The 19,352-nt window shown below is 39.1% G+C and overlaps 1 protein-coding gene across 2 annotated transcripts in view; it reads left to right on the forward strand.

Annotated features, from left to right (window-relative positions):
* Nucleotides 1–19,352, forward strand: part of EEFSEC (eukaryotic elongation factor, selenocysteine-tRNA specific) — a 120,934-nt gene that overhangs the window by 52,511 nt on the left and 49,071 nt on the right. For both annotated transcript variants that reach the window (XM_030228070.2, XM_030228069.2), the window contains exon 5: nt 10,789–11,430. In XM_030228070.2, coding sequence (XP_030083930.2) covers nt 10,789–11,430 — 642 coding nt within the window. The remainder of the gene's footprint in view (nt 1–10,788; nt 11,431–19,352) is intronic.

A 19,352-nucleotide genomic window follows, 5' to 3' on the forward strand; every position in this document is an offset into this window, starting at 1 on the left:
AATTGTGGGAGCCAACCATCACATCACTCACCTATGACGCATAGGTACTCAGAAATACTAAAATATGCTGATGATAGTTGTCATTTCTTTGGATCTTGATGAAGATTTAAAAATCATGTCAATAGGACTGCCAGTAAGAAGTGCCTGTGTGCAAAATGTAGAAATATTTATTCACCTGATGACAGTTGAAAGGTTTAGGCAAAGAGAAAGATAATAGAAGATTAGAAGTGTTTAGAAGATAACAGTTTGTGCTTGTATCATTTGAATACAGCTCGTGTCTGGCATTGTCAGAATATACTAGGTATGCTTGCAGCATGCATGGGAATTATTTCTTTTATAGTCACACTTAGGGTTGTTCAAATTGGACAGCTCTTCCATAGCAAGTTAACAAATCCTTGACAGGCAGAGAAGTCACAACTCTTTGTCTATTGTAAGTGCTTGTTGTGTCAGAGGTGAGGGCCCTTTTCATGAGTTAATCAAAAAGACCTATGCAAACAAGCAAGAGGATTTTTTCTTTGGTCAGTCACTACAGTTACAGAGCCTGACATTATTAGTGAACCCCTGTGATCTCATAGGCTGCTGCAGACTCTTGTGCACCAGAACCCTCTTAATAAAAACGTGAGGCACTGGATACACAAATTCATAGCAGCTGTCACAGCTGGGCTGTGGTGAAGTTTGGTCAAGACCCTTTGAACTTTTTATTTCACACTAATCCCATTTAGTGTGATCAATATAGGAACCTCCAGCTCCTAGGTCTGTTAATTGGGTGTCAAGTGTTGGGTTGGCCTGTGTCAGGCTGTAAAATACAAACACAGAAGAGACTATCAGTAGGGAAGTAAAGTGTTTATTGTCTGAATGTAGAAGAGTGAAAAGTTGCCTTCCTAGCCTGAGATGTCCTTAGGGATCTTAAGGGTCTTTTGTTTCTCTCAGTAAGGTAACAGTATAGTTAAATATGCATTTTACTAAAAATAGTAGAGCAGTTGGGGGCTTCAGAATAATGTGCTGGAATACCTCTTTGTCTACCTACCCTCCTGCCTTTTTTCCTGATAATAAATATACTTAATTGCTCTCAAAACTATTTGTGTTGGGTTGCTTTAAGATGGGAGTCCTTTCTTGTCTTGCACATGTATGTCTAAAATGAAGTTTCTTCTAAGACTTACCAATATTTATTTTAACTTGTGCTTTGTAGCATTCAGGGAATAGACAGGCTAACTTAGATCTTCATTTCCCCATCTCAGAGAATCTCAGGAGGTTTTTTAACTCCCCCATCTTTAGTTCTCTATCATTCAGGGAAGCATAAATATGTAGAATGATATTTCAACTTTCATACATTTTTGGGTTCTTTTATTTCAGCCTTTCAGTGACAGAAAGGACTGGGGAGTTGTGAGTAGTTTGTTTCATCTCCTTTGAAGAAAACCTAAAATTTATAATCCCAGATCAGACCTTTCCTATAACTCACGCAACTCATCCTGTTAACTGTTTTAATATATGGCACTGCTCTTTCATTAAACAACATCCAGGAATAATTAGTTCAGCAATGATGCCTCGGAACAAAAGCCCTTGATTTCGTTTAACTTTATAAGTTGGTCTCTTTTGATCTGCAAGAACACATCTGGGGCCTTTAAGAAAGTAGAAAGAAAAATATTAAATGTTTAGTAAGGCTGTTGCTGAAGGTTTCAAAGCACAGTAACCCTTTGGTACCATGACGTAGCTCAGAAGCAAAAAAGTGTGAATTTCTTGTTTCATAAGCTATCACATGGCACCTCTATATAGTAAATGCAGTTTTTGTTACCTGATGATGACTACGTTTTCCCTTTATTTCCAGTTTCAGAAGAGAGTATCTTCATTCTTCCTCCATTTTTTTCATTCATTTTTCTGACCTTTTACCTCTATTTTCCCTTGGATGCATCTGAATGAAGTAATCAGAATCATTACTGTAAACCTGACTTTTTTTACCAGGTATCTTTGCATTAGAATTTATTTTTGCTGCATGAAATCTTTCACTGTACTGCTTTGTTCCTTTAATAGCTTACTATAATTTGCCAAGGTGGTAGGGATAAATCCATTTGTTCTTTACTCTAGACTTAGCTGCTTAGATTTTGCAAATATCCTAAGGACTTGCAAAAGTGCAGAGGATATAAATTTACTCGTCTAATCTTAATCACTGTTACTGACTTGTAATAGAAAATTGCTTACCAGTTGAACTCTTTAAAATTTGCCACTAAAAAAATCCTGCCTCGAGGAAAAGCTATAAAGATTTTGTATACCAATTGTTTTTTATTTCGTAAACTGAAAAGTATTGCGAAAAATACTTGTCTGATCATAATTAATTTCATTTTCTTTTCTTCTCCTAGCAGAGGTAGCCTTTGTTTTGGTTGTAATTAGTAGAAGGAATTGACCAGGAGTAGCACTGTATCATTTGATTTGTACTGTTGTGTGTGTTGTGTTTGCTTGTTTGCTGTATTGCACCCGGGTGCTGCTGTATTTATATTCCAAGCCTTCCTAGAAAATGTACAAATCATCACGATGAATGTTAACGTTTGCCATAGCTAATGAAGCCTACCAGATTTCTCAGTAATTATTCATCACCTTTGTTTCATTTTGTATAAATCATGACTTCTATTAACAAGCTTATTTTAGAGAAAGGACAGGAGAACTTTGTTCATGAGACAGAAATGAGCAAAACAACTTTTTTCCTTATTTCTCCCCTTGGCCGTTCAAAACAGACGTGAAAAGAGTTGAAAATATTATTTTTCATTATTTTTAAATGCAGCTTTATGTTCACTCAGTTTGTTTTTCTTAGTGAGCCTGTAACTCTAAGGTTGTGACCCAAAAATGACCCCCTTTTCCACTCTCAATTGCTTTTGAACTACTCCAATAAGTAAAAAGAAATAACCCAACAGAAGGGTAACCAGATCACTGCTACCACACCAAGCAAACAGGCAGGCTTTGGGATGCTCTTCTTTAATCTCTCTATCCACAGAGCCTTCATTTTAATTTGCAAAATTGAACCCAGATCGAGAGCAGTAAAGCCTGAATACGGTAAATATTCATGCCTCAGTGATCTAGAGTGGCTCCATTACATTTCAGAGATTGGGAGAATTACCTTTTGGATTATGTATATTCATGGGCTGATTTTTATTTGAGATCTAATATTACTCACATTGGGCTACATGTCGCATATTCTGTCAAAACCAGCCTTCTCACAAAGCTCCAAATGTTCCTTACACGTAAAAGTTTTACTTCTTTTCCCTGTAGTTTCCTCCCTTTTATGCTTTTCAAAGACTGGTAGTAAACAAATTTCTTTTAAAGAAGGGGGGAAAAAGTTAGTAGAAATTCTATAAAACCTTCAACCCTGTGTTTACTGTGATATATTTTTTTGCATGTGACTTTGAAGTCTTCAGATAAAAGTATTATTATTGTTCTAAACCTAAATCTGTTTGGAAAAAAAATTCAGTTTGTTCTGTTGGAAGAAGAAAATTCCAGACAGCCTTTCTTTAACCTATAATTTTGCATTGGTTTTGACTTCTTTTTTTTCTTTGAAAAATGTTTTATTGAAATATTTTTGATAAGTTGCAGAAATTTTAATTGGAGTGTAAATACTAAGCTGCTTCTGTGTCATAGTTTTACTATGGGTCTGACATCCTCTGCATTGATACTTGCTCCCTCAACTCATTGGCAATACACTGTGCTTTTAAAATGCATACCTTGTCATCTGTGGTGATAGGTGGAACAAGCAGTACCACTTAATTTAGGATACTTGGCATCTTAATATTCCTTCCTTGTTACAGAAAAAAAACCAAAAAAACCACCAAAAAACAAAACCCTGAGATATTTTAGTCATTTTGAGATGAAAGGATTATGGTAGGTGTTTGCCTTCTGCATCCTTCCAGAGATCCAGGGGGTGCAGGGATCTGTTCCCTCCCTGCCAGACATTTGATATTTGTGGCTGTTGGGTTGGGCTCTTTTGGCCAGAGGACCAAAATGGGAGGTGATCCTTTCCTGTGTGAAAAGATTCACCCACATCTGGAAGGGGCAGAGCAGAGAGAAAATGAAAATGCAGTGAGGCTTGGCAGAGGTGAGGGGTGGGAGCCAAAGAGCTCTTGAAGAACTTGTGTTACTGGGAAATGCTGCAGGGTGCTTGAGCAGCCTGGTTGTCTTCTGGGGCAGAACACAGGGACAGGAGGAGTCATGACCTGAGTGGGGTTTGGACAGCATCTCTCACAACGTTCTCATGTGCCAGCTGGGGAGGGATGGGATGGGCTGGGGGGGTTGGTGGGAGTTAAAAGTTGTCTGAAATGGTTATGTTTATTGGAAGCTTTGCTGTGGATGAGGAAAATTGCTATGGAGTTATAATAATTCTGAAAAATTAGCCTTTTCCTCTTAAAAAGTGGACATTCTCATTTTCCTTGAGAATTTAGATTGTGACAAATGATGCAGTTGAATTTATCTGCAGTGAGGCGTAGTGCCACGTTATATCACAAGGGTGACAAGATTACTGGAGTTTACCAAATAAATACTCCAGTAAGATAGCCTACATGTAATACAGTGGGAATTTGATGGTTTACAGTAAATAATGAATTCTGGGCAGGTCAATCATAAGAAGAAAATAGAGGACAGGTTTTTTTATTCAGTGAGATTTTTCCAGCCTGTACATTGGACAGATTAGGTTCTGTTGAAAAAAATTTGGATTTATATATTTAAAGGCTAGAGGAGACTCCTTAAGCAGAAGGTCACTTAAGTTTACCTGAAAAATCTTAATCTTTTGATTTTTGACTGTCTGTATGAATATAGCATACATGTAATATAAATGAAAATGAAGGTATTGGAGTTGCATGAGAGTAAGGTCATTGACCTGCTTTTTTATAAATTGGGTGTGTAGTCATATTTCAGATGCTGGGAAAGGGAATAACCCAAATGGATTTTAGTATCCCCTTTTATATTGCTTTATTCCAGTGTTGCAGTGCAGGCTCTTCAGGTTCTGGTGTTATTTTATCCAGAAGGAGGAATATATTAAATAAAATTTGATAGCATGTGTGGGGTGTTACATAAGCACCACAGTGGTCATATGGTGAATGCCCTTATAAAACTCACTTAAAAAAAAAAGTTGAAAGAATCATTCAGTATGAAATAATTTTTTCTCTAGATGCTATATTCCTTTCCCACATGGAGGTGAGGCCATGCAGAAATAATAGAATTTAGAAATATTCAAGGTCTTTCAGATAATTGCTACTAAGCCCCATGATCTTGCTGGAACTCACACACTTGGAATTATTTCTGACCCTTGGAGGTTTCCACTCTTTGTAGCTGGTCCTAGCTGCTCCTGTGATGTTGACTCAGAAGAGAAAGCTCTCCACAACCTGAGCAGTGGGCAGAGGCTGCATTGTGTGATTTGCTGTTTAATGGTGTGTTATTGACAGCTCTTGTATTCTTGACACCTCCTGTTTTATATCTGTTTTATGTTGTTCTGAAATGCTGGTTAAAATTTTGGAGCTAACTAGTTACTGCATGAACCACAAAGACATCTCAGAGAATCTAGAAAATACTTGCTACATAATTTCTTAAAACAAAAGGTTTTTTTACATTTCAGTGGAGGATGTGACTTTTTATTTCTGATGGCTCATTGTTGCTCTCTTGTGCCTTCACATCCCATCTGTCCTTTTAATGCTTTTAAGCAGGAGTGGTTTGCCAGCTTCACTAAATACATGGCTGCTTGCTCATCTATGAGATTTGACTTTGCCATCCCTCATAAAGCAAGGAATTCAACATTCTTCATGTTTAGAAGAGAATTTATAAAGGTATCTGCTTATGTGTAAGGAGCAGTTTTATGTTTGAATGGGAGTTTTGGTTCATTTCAGTTTCAGTGCTCAAACATGGGCTGACTGAAAATGAAGAATTTTCAGCGGTTGTGGCCTTTCAGACAAGAGGCCAGTGTAGTTTGGTATCCTCTGATCACCAAGAGAGGATACTGAAAGAGAGAAGATGAGATGCCTTATTCTTTATTTGAATTTGTAGTAGATCAAGAGGGAAGAAGGAAGTTCTTGCTTTTAAAAGCAGCAGGTTATGGGATTGGTGATTGCACTGATATTGCATGTTGGTGATGCAGTTGGGAGTTTGCTGCTCCCCTTCTGCTTATGAAGATGCACTTCTGGATGATTCTGAGGTGGTGTTTCATGTATTTGGCATTTTGCTATAATATATGGCCAGCTTGTACTTCTGGAGAGTTTTTTCTTGCTAGGGAACTGATTCAGGCAGGCTTGTGCTTGGTGTATTTTTAAACCTTTAAAGGACTGAAATGGTGCTGTCTTAATTTCCATTTCTTTTTCAATGTAAGTTTAAAGATGCACCTCTTAGTGACTGGGCTGTGAAGTGTGATTTTTATCTTGAAACTTGTTGGAGTCCTCACTATTTGAAGTGGGGTCATTTTTTTATACTGCATATGCAATACTCCTTTTATAAATACTGCACTCATAATCAGTATCTTCTCTAACATATTATTGAGACTAATTATTTTAACTTTGCAGTTTCTCATCAGCATTACAGGGAAGCATGGTTGCTGTATCTCATATCAGAAAGATGCACTCACAGCATTGAGAGGCAGCAGGGTGGCTAGGTTTTTATCTGAAGAAGCTATGAGCAATGGCATATGGCTGATAACTTAATGGAAATTGGATAAATAAAGGAAAAAAAGGTCTGACATATCAGTGCAAAAAGTCATTAGTGGACTTTATCCTGTTTTCTATTAGTCTGTTGTAAACTGCTTTGAAAATTTTAGTGGGCTTTTCCTTTGGTCTTAAAATAACAAGTTCTCATATATTGGATACATTTGTTTATCTCAAAGGCTGAACTGTTTGGGTGCTTTTGATTTCATTTTTGTGTTTTTCAATCTGCATTTGAATACAAACTTTTTCAGCCTTTTAATGACTTTTTACATGCTTTAGGAACATTAATGTGATTATGCAAACTAAAATTTAAAACAGGAAGCAAATCTCTGCAAACATGTAAGATTGCAACATGTGGCTCTTGATTTATATGTTGACATATAATCAGTTCCCCTGTGTCACAAGAAAACAAAATGGGAGTGAATTTCTTATCAAAGTTTCTGGCAGGTTTTGTAATGGTATCCATGTTCTCCATGTTTGCCTACACAGTTCACAAGCAGTAATGCCTGTCACTCTAAAGTTGCACTCAATATTGTTCACTTTCTATGTCTGAAGGCCTAATTTTCCTACTTTGAGTGGATTGCTAAAATGGGCCTTGGGTAGTTTTTGTGGACAATAGAAGATAGAAGTTGTTTTCCAGACAGAATTTTAAAAACTAAAATGGGGTGCTGGAAATAAATGCAAAGAAATGGCCAAGATATTTGTCATAGCTGGTCTCAGTTACAAATTCCTGTTGGTCAGGACAGTGCTCTGAAGGATTTTACCTCGTTCTGGTGGTGGAGGGCTGGACTGGGTGATCCAGCCCCAGCTCCCTACTTGAAAAATCCATTGCTGTAAAGCTAAAGAAAATATGTGAAAGCTTAGAACTCTGTTATAGCCTATAGGGATCCCTTACATAGGGAAACTAGATATGCATAAGAGAAACAAATCTAATACTGGGGGTCAGTTGCACCCTTTTCAGTGCTTCTGGGTTTGTATTTTAAAGGCCAGACAAAATAAAGATGAATTTTACTTATGTACTTGAGCCTCTTGAAGAAGAACCCTACATTTGGAGTATTTTAAACCATGGACAAATGTCTCTGTCGTCAGAATCAGACTGAAATGGAGTGAAATACTGTACTGATGTCCATGGTCTGCTCAGAAAACAGGAAATCAGTGATTTAAAGCTACTCTGGCCCTTGTTATTTGATACAGTGGGTGCAGACCAACTCCCTGATTCACTTCTCTGCTGGTTCCATGTCTGACTTTTTGAAGGAGGTGTGACTCCAACTCACTTTGGGTGATCTAATCCATCCCCCAGTCACACTCTGTGTTCTGGTCAGATTCTAGTTCCTACAAACATGATGCTCTTATGGTCAGTTGAGATACTGTGCTGTGTGCTCCTGTGGCAGTTCTGGCACTGAGAACAGGAAGGGAAAAAAGAAATGTCCTTGAATGTGTTCTTTCTCTGATAGGTTTATGGAAACTTCAGATACAATAATAGATACCAATTAGAGCCAATGTAGATGGGCTGATTAAATAATCTGCAGGGTACTGGATAGATCAGCATGGAGTGGAGATTCTCAGTAGGTTGAGTGATGCAATGGCATTTCCTGCTGTGTCTGGGGACAAGCAGACCTGTCTGAAAGCCAGACCCAGCTAAAAGGAAATCAGGTGATTTTGAGAGCTCTGGGTGAGCACAGTCACAATTCCCTTCTGGGAGAGAGTTTGGTTCAGGCATTTTTTGTGAGGGCTTTTTCTCTTACATGAACATACCTCTTGATCTCTTTTCTCATAATATTTTGTGGATTCTTCAAGAATTCACAGGCATTGATGTGGCATTTGATTTGAAAAATGCTGTAATAATAACATTATAATCTGTAACAGGGTGTTTCTTTTGGTTTTGGTTAGCAGCCAGAGGCTCAGGGAACCCAAACAATATTCATAGTGGTGAAGCTCGTGGGGATTGTTATTTGTATAATTATGATTTCCAAAAGGAATACAAGATTTTTGTTGTTTTCCAGAAGGCATGTAGCTGCTAGATTTTCTATCTTTTTTTTTCTAAACAGCTTTCTGTATATTGCCTGTGACCATTTTTTGCTGACTTAATTGGAGACCTCTTTATATTTCAGTTATGAAGGTTTTAGTTCAGCCAATAGACTTTTCGTCTGCTCTTCCATTTTGATCAAAGTTTCTGCAATTTGTTCCCCTCTGGGTCAGGTGATGTTGGGAATAGGCATAGACAGATTATCTGGAGCCAAGTGAGATGTCTCCATACAGGGCAGCAGGCTTTGTGGAAAAGGAGAATGTGAAAAACATCATTTTGTTTCCACTTATGTTCCCAGCTAACATGCAGAAAAAAGCTGATATTGTCAGTGTTATGAATTACTGAGTAAATAGCTCTGTGATGAAAATAATTAAGTTGCCTGGGCTGTTGTGAATTGTCCAGCCTAAATGCTGTGCTCTGAAGCTGTGTGACATCTGAGGATGAAGCCCAGCTCTGCTGAGTCCAGTCCTTTGGTTTGGAATTCTCTTCATCAGTGCTTGCATATTTTGTGTTTCTATTTTCAGGAGTTAGAAGATAAATGGGTGGGCTGGGATTAGAAGATGGGCTACTAAGGAACATGGGGTGGTTGGAGATGGATTTGAGAATAGTTCCAGCTGAGTAAGAAAGTAAAAGCTTGAATGCTGAGAGTTGCACAGTAGCATTTGGCATGAACCTTTTTGATAGCTGTAGAATTGATGATAAGTAGAGGGAGATGGAAGAAGAAATTATGCTGAGAGTTGAGATCTGTCCTAGCAATGTTGTTCTGTACACATTCACAATATAATCTATTGCATGTAGATAAAAGCATACTAAAAAAATTATCTCTGGAATTGAGCATTCTCACGAACAGTTCAGTTCTTGGATCTGAGTGTTGAGGTTTCAGCCCTTCAAAAATGCTGTGTATAACTTTTCTGTACTAAGGACTCTTGTCCAAGTACATAATATTTATTTAGGAGATAATTTTTTTTATTGCCAAAGATATCATTTCAGTATTAAAAGCTATCCAATATAGGGACTTGAAGCAGAGGGGTTACCTATCCAAGCATCCAGCATTAGTAGGAATGCAACAGGTGGCACCATAAACATATTACCAGAGAAAACTTTTGGTTACATTCAACTTGAGAGGATTGGGGGTACTTACTAAGGGTGAAGGTTTGCTGAACTGAAAAAGAAAAAAACCAAAAATGAATCCTTGTTCAACTAAACCAGTTTAGTCTGATCAAGCTGAGCCTAGACTGATCTATAAAGCTTATTTCATTCTTCTCCTCTCCTTGAAATAAGTAATACAATAGCAATCTCATTAAGGCCAAATAGCATCTGGGAAATTTTAGTATAAGTAGTGATTGGTGTTTCACTTTTCCTACAATATTCCTGAGATATGGAGCCCCACTTTTAGTGACAGCAGTGCTAGCTGTTTGTTCATGAACATTCAAATCTTCCTAAGAAAGCTCTGAAGATTTTCTTTTAGTCTATGGAATACTATTGACCAGGAATGGGTGGGTTTTTGTATTACTGATTATTTTGTAGTGATGGTTCATGAGTTCATTGTGCTTGGTGCTCTGCAAATACAATTTTTTTTTTGCTCTGCACATTTTACAGTTTATTCAACCATGTCAAAGAAGTGTGTGAAAGGATTTTCATGGAAGGGGTGGGAAAGCAGGCACATAGGTGCATGAATGGGTATTGTAGTGCTAAACTTTTGATGCTGCAGATGCTCAAGGGAGTATATTTAAGCTATTCCACAGTGTGGGAATATCTGATTATTTGCAAGTACTGTTGTGGGTACTGCAGCACAGATGATGTGAATGTCAACATAATTGTGGTCATGATAATATTCAGTCTCATGAACAGAAAGAGAATAAGCTAGGGGGCTCAAATATGTGAAATTTTAAGCGATGGAGTTCTCAGACTATTGGCCTTCTACTTTTTGAGTTGTGGACTCATCTAGAAGGTCAGTTGCCTTGCAAGACAGCAGGGTGTCATGTGTGGCTGATATATCATAATATAAGCAGATATCACGTGACACAAACATCTGAGTGCTTATGATGCACTCATGTGCAATAAATTGTTTCATTCTTTTTGTTCCCCTTTCATCCATAGGTGACAAAGAAGGTCAAGTCCATGCAGATGTTCCATACTCCTGTGACTTATGCAATGCAGGGTGACAGAGTAGGTGTCTGTGTGACCCAGTTTGATCCCAAGCTGCTGGAACGAGGCCTGATTTGCACCCCAGATTCCCTTCACACCATCCATGCTGCCATAGTTTCCTTGAAGAAAATTCAGTATTTCCGAGGAGCTCTTCAGACTAAGGCCAAGTTCCACATCACAGTCGGTCATGAGACAGTTATGGGAAGAGTGATGTTTTTCAGTCCAGCCCCTGCTAACTTCAATGAAGAAATTCAAGAAAATGTGTTTGATTTTGAAAAAGATTATCTTTATCAAGAGCAATATTTGTCCAAGGACTCGGTTTCTTCAGAGGAGAACAAAGAAAATGACCAGGCAGGAGAAGTCCAGCTCCCAAAACAACAGTGGGCTTTGCTGGAGTTTGAAAAACCAGTCACTTGTCCTAAACTGTGCCTTGTGATTGGCTCTAAGCTGGATACAGATATTCATGCCAATACCTGCAGGCTGGCATTCCATGGGGTGCTGCTCCAAGGCATGGAAGACAAGAACTACACAGAGACTTTCCTTCCAAAGCTGAAGGTGTACAAACAGAAGCACAAAGAAGGACAGGTGGAAAGGGTAAGCTGTCTCTCTTTGCTGTATATGGGAACTGGAAATATTTGTCCTGTACATGTTGGTGGATTGCATAATTGTCACTGCTATGTTCCAGAGCCCTTACACAGATTTTTCTAATGTTTGTATTACATCTGGTCTGCATGCAAACAGAACTCACTGTTTAAAGTGGCTGGTTTATTCCGTGCAATCCAGTGGTGAGTAGCTTGGTGCTGTTTTTGCATTGATCCTTTTGGAGTCTGATCAGTGTGTTCTTCCCAGAGAGTGGCTTTGTGCACTTTCCTAAGTGACAAAACTTCCAGGTTTCCAATTATGTACTTTACACAGTCTGCAGTACATTGAAAATGCAAAGACAGTGTAAAACAAAGTAGCATTTGGTTAAATAACACAAATGACACAAGTAATTATTTTTGAGTATCTTTACATTTTAATAAATAAGAGCATTTATTTTAGCAGGCAAAAAGATATTTCCTACAGGATGCCTTACAAGTGATAACATGTTGAAGTTGGAATCAGGTTCATGACAGGGAGAACTTCAGCCATGCCTAATGCATGTTATTTCTGTGTCATACAGATAATAATAATTATCATCATCATCTGCTGTAGTGCTTGTATTTGACCCATCTCAGTGTACCAGAAAACAGAGATGCTGTCTGGAGGAGTTAGCAGCTACAGTGAAAATTAGAGGGGATTTGTTTGTACTCTGCCATTGGAACTGGAGATGATGCCCTGTCTGTGGAGATGATGCCCTGTCTGTGGAGATGATGCCCTGTCTGTGGAGATGATGCCCTGTCTGTGGAGATGATGCCCTGTCTGTGGAGATGATGCCCTGTCTGTGGAGATGATGCCCTGTCTGTGGAGATGATGCCCTGTCTGTGGAGATGATGCCCTGTCTGTGGAGATGCACTGTCTGTAGTGGTTGGTGTTACATTGCTGGCATAGGTTTGGCCTTGGTGGTGGTTACCCTGCAGTCAGCAGTGGAGAATCACTTGTTGATACATTGCCCAGTGGAATTTTTCATTATGAATGGTTTAGGTGGAGATGTGCAATGTATAAGTAACTTGTTTACCCCTTAATGAACAGAGTTGATGCAAACTTCAACATTTGTTTAGTTGATATAGTGGTATGATAGATGACTTATTAAATATTGGGTAAAAAACTCTTTTAATTTTGATTTTCCTAACACAAAACTTCATTGTATGAACAAAATGTTTAGCATTCTTCTTTTCAAAAATTCCATAAAGGTGAGTGGAGGATTGCATAATATCTCTCCTTAATTTGCTATAGGAGACAAAACACTTGGCATATGAGACTGTGTTTGTTATGTATAATGCAGACTCCTCGAATATTGTTTGTTTGCTTTACTAATTTAATAGTAGGAAGATCCCTGTTAGGGCATGATTAGTGAGGTTCTTCAAATACCTCACTAAAATAATTGATCAAATAGCTAATTCAGATTTCTTCCTTTTTCCTGACGTTTCTATTGAATATTTAGCTCTTAAAAACAAAGAAAATTAGTTTCTTCTTTGAATTTTCACTTTTGATTTTGGAGTCCTTTTATTTCAAAGGAATGACAGACCATTGTGTTGGTTTTTTGAATGCCAGTTTTGTCACTAGAAAGGGAGGTAGTTAGGAGAGGGATGTCTGTAGCTTTCTGAATTTTTATCTTTGTTTATATGAGTTATCTGAAACACCAAAATATGCAGTCACAGTTCTTCCCAATTTTGGTAGCAGGTGTATTGTTTCCTTTGTTTGACATGTCCAGCTGCCTTCCTCTCCTCTGGCTGATGGAGACACTGAATTAGAACCAGGAGTCCAAAGTGTTCTGGGCTCTAAGCTGCAGAGAAGCTCTAGACCAAATATCTGTGTCTGTCATTGTTCAGAAAGCTCCTGGCACTCAGGAGCTTTCTGAACTCATGAAACTTTTGCCTTTATCTTGGCTAAAGTGCATGACCCATGCTGCCAGGATCTAGTGAGAGCTGGCTTTACAATAACAATGGGAATGGAAGTGTGTGTGAGCCATGGGGACAGATGTCTTTCTCTGACTGAGGTGAACTGGTCTCACATTCTTTATTTTTGTTCCTAATACCTGGCACTGATCTACGACACTTAAAAACTTGCAGAGTACAACTGTGTACTCAAACTGTTGAGGCTGACAGTTTGCTGTTAGCCCTGATTATACAATTTTATTTGTTTTTATTTAGTGTCACTTTCAAACTGTTTGCCAGTTTATATATTCTGCTGTAGATTTTACTGTGTAAATAATGGAATAATGTTAATCAATTACACATACTTTGTTTTCTGGCCCAAACAAAAACCAATGAACGTGCTTTATTTAATATTTGACCAACAGAACAATTTATTAGTGAACTATTTTATCTTCCTGTGCCTTTTGAAATGTAGATCAGGGAGGTTTATTATTTTATCCTGCCTTTGTCCCTATATATGTGCTTTAATCACTGTGTGTGATACTAACTGGCCCTGTAAAGGGACAATTGCCATCACAGCTTTGTTTGTACCCAGATTCTGTCTCCTGTGGTACTGCAGGTACTTGGAGCTGGCATTTCCCCTGATGCATGCTGAAGGGATGATGGAGTAAACACTGTAGGAAAGGCTCATGGTGCAAAGTCCCAGGAGCACTCAGGGACTTGGAAGGGTTGGTGGGAAGAGGATTGTGCCAGGTCTAAAGGGCCTGCTGGGGAAGTGCTTACAGCCGAGGTAGCTGCTGGCTGAGTCTGTGCTTTGCAGAGCACAGCAGCAGGAACAATTGGGTGGTACAGAGACTTATTTTAGTACACAAAGTCACCAGCTAATAGAAAACTTGAATCAGCTGGTCCCACCCTGCTGCTGATGGATGGCTGGAGATTAGGATCGCTGAATTTAGGGTGTCTATTCTTGGCACTGATAGCGGAAAATTTCTTTCTCCGTTGAGCAAGGAAGCTCCCCCCTCCTCACCTTCCCTGGGGAGGCATAAAATAATAATAATAATTAAAAAATACATGTTACCTTCACAAGAAGTGAACTTTTCCTTCAGAGAATACTGCTGGGGAAAATTAGCTTCATAGCTTCCTGAAAGGCTGGGAGAGAGGGAGGCAGGGCCATGTAAGGTCCCTCCTCAGGTTCACCATAGAAACGTGCTTCAAAACTGGGATGCAGGGGAATTCAATAGTGCCCATTTGTAAAACCTTGCTGCTAATCTGATGTGGGGTCTCCCAAGCCCCCCTGCTTGCTGCTGGAATTAAAATAAATTCCCTGCAGTTTAACTACCAGTTTACCCAGGAGAAATCAGGCATTTATGGTTTGGCTTTTTGTTCCTATTCTGATTACTTTCAGAGCACTGATGGAATAGTAAGAACTGTAAATTCATTAAGTTTCAGCATCACAGTATTTTTCTTGTGTGCCCCTTGTGTGTGGCACCCTTCTGCACTGTAAGGTTTATTTTTTTTTAATAAAACAAGAATATTTATTCTCCAACATTTTTTGTCTCTCTACAAGAAAGTGTGACATTTTTCCTGTTTCACATAGAAATCAAATCCATGGAAAATATGCTATTTACTACACAGTATGTTTTAAAAAATCATACTTAAGCTAGCAAACAGTCTTTGAGTAGTACAGTTTACTGAAATTTCATGCCTGAGCTTCCTGTTTTTTCTCATCTGCTGAAGTGATGGAAAATGTTCTACAAAAATTCAAGTACCCTGTCATTGCATTTTTTAACTGCTCACTTTTCCCTTTTGGTGTCTTACTTCTCTAATGCCAAGATTGATTGGAGCACTGGGAGAGAGACTCAAACTTGACCACTGTGGTTCATCAAAATCTTTGTATTTACCTGTCTGCAGTGCATCCTTGTTTATTCATCTACTGATTTTTGGGGGGGGGGAAGGAGAATAAAGGGGAATAAGTATTACTGTGATCCATGACAAATTACTATTGTGAGAAGTTAGTGTTGTCTCAGGTGCAGCTTAGTCCATGAAATTGAGGTGTTGGATAACATGTTGGTTATGAAAATGTTGCATGATTCTACTGCAGTAATGGTTTCTATCTGGTGTTATACCATGTGATATTTCTGAGCTGTTATGAAAATGTGTGAATGCTCTATTTTACTTTAGACCACGAGGGGTTTTTTATGTTTAAGTGTGGTGAGTTTTAAGGAAAATCAAAATATGCTATTTCATCAGAACTAAGAGGACAGTGGTAGAGGTTCATATTTGCTTAACCTCATGGTTTCAAAAATAATGTGAAATACTTGTCCAGCTTTCTCTTGCAGAGAGGACTTGAGAGAGGGGAGAACTTCAGTGGGAGGAAGTTTCTGTCCAGAGCATCTTTGGGGTGTGGTTATGTGGAGGCAGAGACTGTCGCCCTCTGGATGTTTTATTTTTGCAAACCCTTGGCTGCCTGACAAATGTGCTTTCAATAGGAAAAAGCTAGGCTGGCAACAAGTGGCTTGCACTGATAAAAAGGTAAAAGAGAGTGCTATTGTGAACACCAGTGCAGCTCTAAGGAGTGTGATATGGGAATCTTGGTGGAAAAAGGGCAAATGAGTGAGAAGGAGGTTTTGTCCCTCTGATTTGGCGTTCTGTGCTGGCAGTGGATATGCGCTTGCTGCAGTGGAGCAGGTCAGCTGTTCTGGAGTTGGAGACAAATTACAAAGCTAAGCAGCAGTTGTTGTCCTTGGTCTTGTGTTTCTGGAGATGGTGTTCAGCTCTTCACAGTGCTGTGGGCAAAGAGACTTGTATTGATCCTACCATCATCTCTGAAATACCTTCTTTGAATTTAACCTCTATGCAGCCTTGCAGGTTAATTCCAGTCTGACTCATGAAGCACTTACTCAGTTCCTGGAATAAATCCTTTATATTTGTCACATTATTTGCTCTTTGGCTTCCATGAAGGTACAGGTTGAGTGCAGAGAGTTTCAACTGAAAGGTGAACTGTAGGAGTGCATCATGCTTTCCTGCATGACTCAGATATTCTGCCTGTTTTGAAAATGTTTGCATGAGCAGGATTTATCTTAGGATGGTTGCCACAGGGTCCTATTGTATGGGTACTCGTAAATCCATAGCTCTGTGACAGAAACAAAAGGAGGAGGAAAAGTCTGTCTTGCAGTGTGAGCTGCACTTTCATGCTTGTGTAGTGAAAAATGTACATGTGCTGGCTGGAATGGTTTCCCATTTTAAGTGTAGCAGAATGGTTTCCTATCATAATGGGCTTGTCCTTTATAAAGGTGCTTTATCTGTGTTCCTCTGTCAGTTAGAAGAATTCATTCATTCGGTTTCAAAGTTTTTAATGTATTTTTCTCATTATTTGCCTCACTCTTTGGGCTTTACTTGGTGGTAGCCCATGGTGCCTGATGTCCTGGTTTTATTCATCCCACTTTGTTCACAGGTTTTGTGGGTTGCTGGGTAGTGAATTTTCTTGTTGTACTCATTCTCCTGGGGGCTGAGGCCATCACGTAGCCAGCATGCTTCGTTTTTAGGGATGCCTGTTGCTTAATAACAACATGTTACAAATTGTTTGCATATTGGTGTGGACTAAGTGTCCCCAAGGAGAAACACATTGTTGCAAGAGCAAGGAGTGAAAGCAGAGTAAGTTATCAAGATCTTTATCAGTGCATCTCTTCTGAAGCCTCAATTGAAGAGAGAAAGCTTATCTTTCAGCATCTTTTAAAAGTGTTGGGTTCTTTCCTCTTCTTCCAGCAGGATAGGAAGAGCTTTGTCAGAGCAAGTACATTACCTGAGTGGTCAAAGGAAGGTCTTTGTCAGCATCACTTCACGGATCTTCCTGGCCTTTCAGAAGAAGGATAGGATATTGTGGAAGGAGTGCCACTAAGCAACTACAGGAACTGTGAGAAAATGGTATTTGTTGATGACCAGGAATGACCCAGATTGTCCCTTGGGGAATTAGACATTTTAAAAAGCAGCAGCTTTGAAAATGGTGGGGTTTTAAAAACTATGAGCAGTATTTGAGTGGAAACAGCACATTTAGTTACTGAGCACACGCCAGGTTTGTAGTAGCTCAGCCACAAACTTAAGCACACTGCTGAAGGAGTGTGCAAAGGAGGAAACATGCACTTGCCCATGAGTGAATAGGAACATCTGATGTGATTCATGTAAGGGATGAGACCAGTTCTGTGGTGCAGTAGGTTAGTATAGGAGTACCAGAGTATTCCTGTCTGGAAAGATTCCTAGGTAATGGATAATTTATAAACAACACTGGTACTTTTTTCACTTAATCCTTTACAGATATCCATGATAGCAGAATTTGTTTCACAGTTGTGGCTTTAGACTGTTTTCAAAGTATGTGTGGCAGAAATACTGTCCCTTAAATTTTCTGTTGAGTGATTGCATGGTGCTGCTATGAATGAAGATAATTAAATTTTACCACCTTGGATAGTCAGACTCTTCCATCTAACTTATTTCTAGTTTCATTTTTTTGTCTTACTAGGGCTAATATTGCATCTACAGTGACAATGCCATGCCAGGGGCATAGCAAGTAAAACCCTGCATCAGCCAGCTGCTTTCTGGGTGACTGAGGTGGGGTTTGCAGACTGAGAGGGGGCACCCTGTGAGTAACAAGGCCACACTCTGAAATCTGATGGAGTGCTGCCTGCTGGTACAAGCAGTGTCCTGGGCTGTCTGCAGAGCCCTCTGTGACTCTAGCTGGGAGAAGTGGTGGATGTCACTCCATCATCCACTGTAAACATGCAGACGCCACAATTACTATTTTTCCTGCTTTGAAGTCTGAACATGAGTTTGTTTGGTTCTGCTTGGCTGCTGATGGTATGCTAAATACAGTAATAATACAGAGATGAAGGCAGTCAGGTGAATAAAAGTGCACAGCACATTCAGTATTTAAAATGCACTGTTAAATAGGAATAGAAGAGATGCATTTATTTATTGGCTCTTGTTTAGTTTTTCAGTAAAAGAGTTTGAGAAGCCTAGCTGGGGGAAGGGAGAAGAGAGGGCTTACTGCCCATTAAACAGAAATACCATTTCTGCTTAACAGTGCTGAGAAAAGGATGGTGATAGTTCCCAAACTCAGCTTATGGATTAGCACAGTACAATAAATTTGCCATAAAAGTGTACCAGGTAAGTTGCAGAATCTGCCTTATTACCCATAGGGAAAAAAAAAGTTTTATTCACTCACCAGCAAAAGAATGTCTTATTCCACGTGACTGGGTAGTAGAATTTTGCAAGGTTTGAGTAACACCTATGGTTATTATTTACATTATTAAATTTAAAAGGCAGACATGCTTTTGAGTCTTGCAAGTGTGTGGACAGCTGGTCTTGATTTTTCTGAGGTTGTGTAACAGTCACCTGTGGGGGAATCAGTTTGTCAGCAAGGCAACCAATACACCGTTTTATTTATTGGATACAAAAATAAATTAAGAATGTTGCTTAGGTTGCAAAATCAAGAACTTGAAAGTTAGGAAATACCAGATTTACAGTTGCTTATGCAACATTAATTCTGTTCCCCTGTGCACTTAATAAGGCAAGGTTCCTCTGAAATTTTTTTGGATGTGGTCATGTTAAGACTATATCATGGAGCATATCAAAGAGGAACAGGGATAAGATTGTATGGACATCTGGCATTTCTTAACTTCTTAAGTGCCCAATTCTGCAACTTACTTTCATATAAAACCCAAGTTATTTAATTTCCTAGGTATTTTTAAAGTCAAAAGATAAGTAAAATTAAACCTCCATATTGCTGAAGCATGGCCATCCTTTACTGTTCACCTTCACTGGGGCTGCAGATGTAAACATCCAGTGTAGCACAGGCTCGTGTGGCTTGGTAGCACAAGCCTTGTTAGCCAAATGGCAGAAGGAAGCTGTTACCTGCTGGAGGAGGTGGCTTTGGGCAGCAGATCCACACAGTGGAGGTGGAGATCCTCAGGGAGGGGACAGATTCAGGGTATTTGAATGTCTTGAGAG

The sequence above is a fragment of the Serinus canaria genome, chromosome 12 (genome assembly GCF_022539315.1).
Source record: "Serinus canaria isolate serCan28SL12 chromosome 12, serCan2020, whole genome shotgun sequence".
Lineage (NCBI taxonomy): Eukaryota > Metazoa > Chordata > Aves > Passeriformes > Fringillidae > Serinus > Serinus canaria.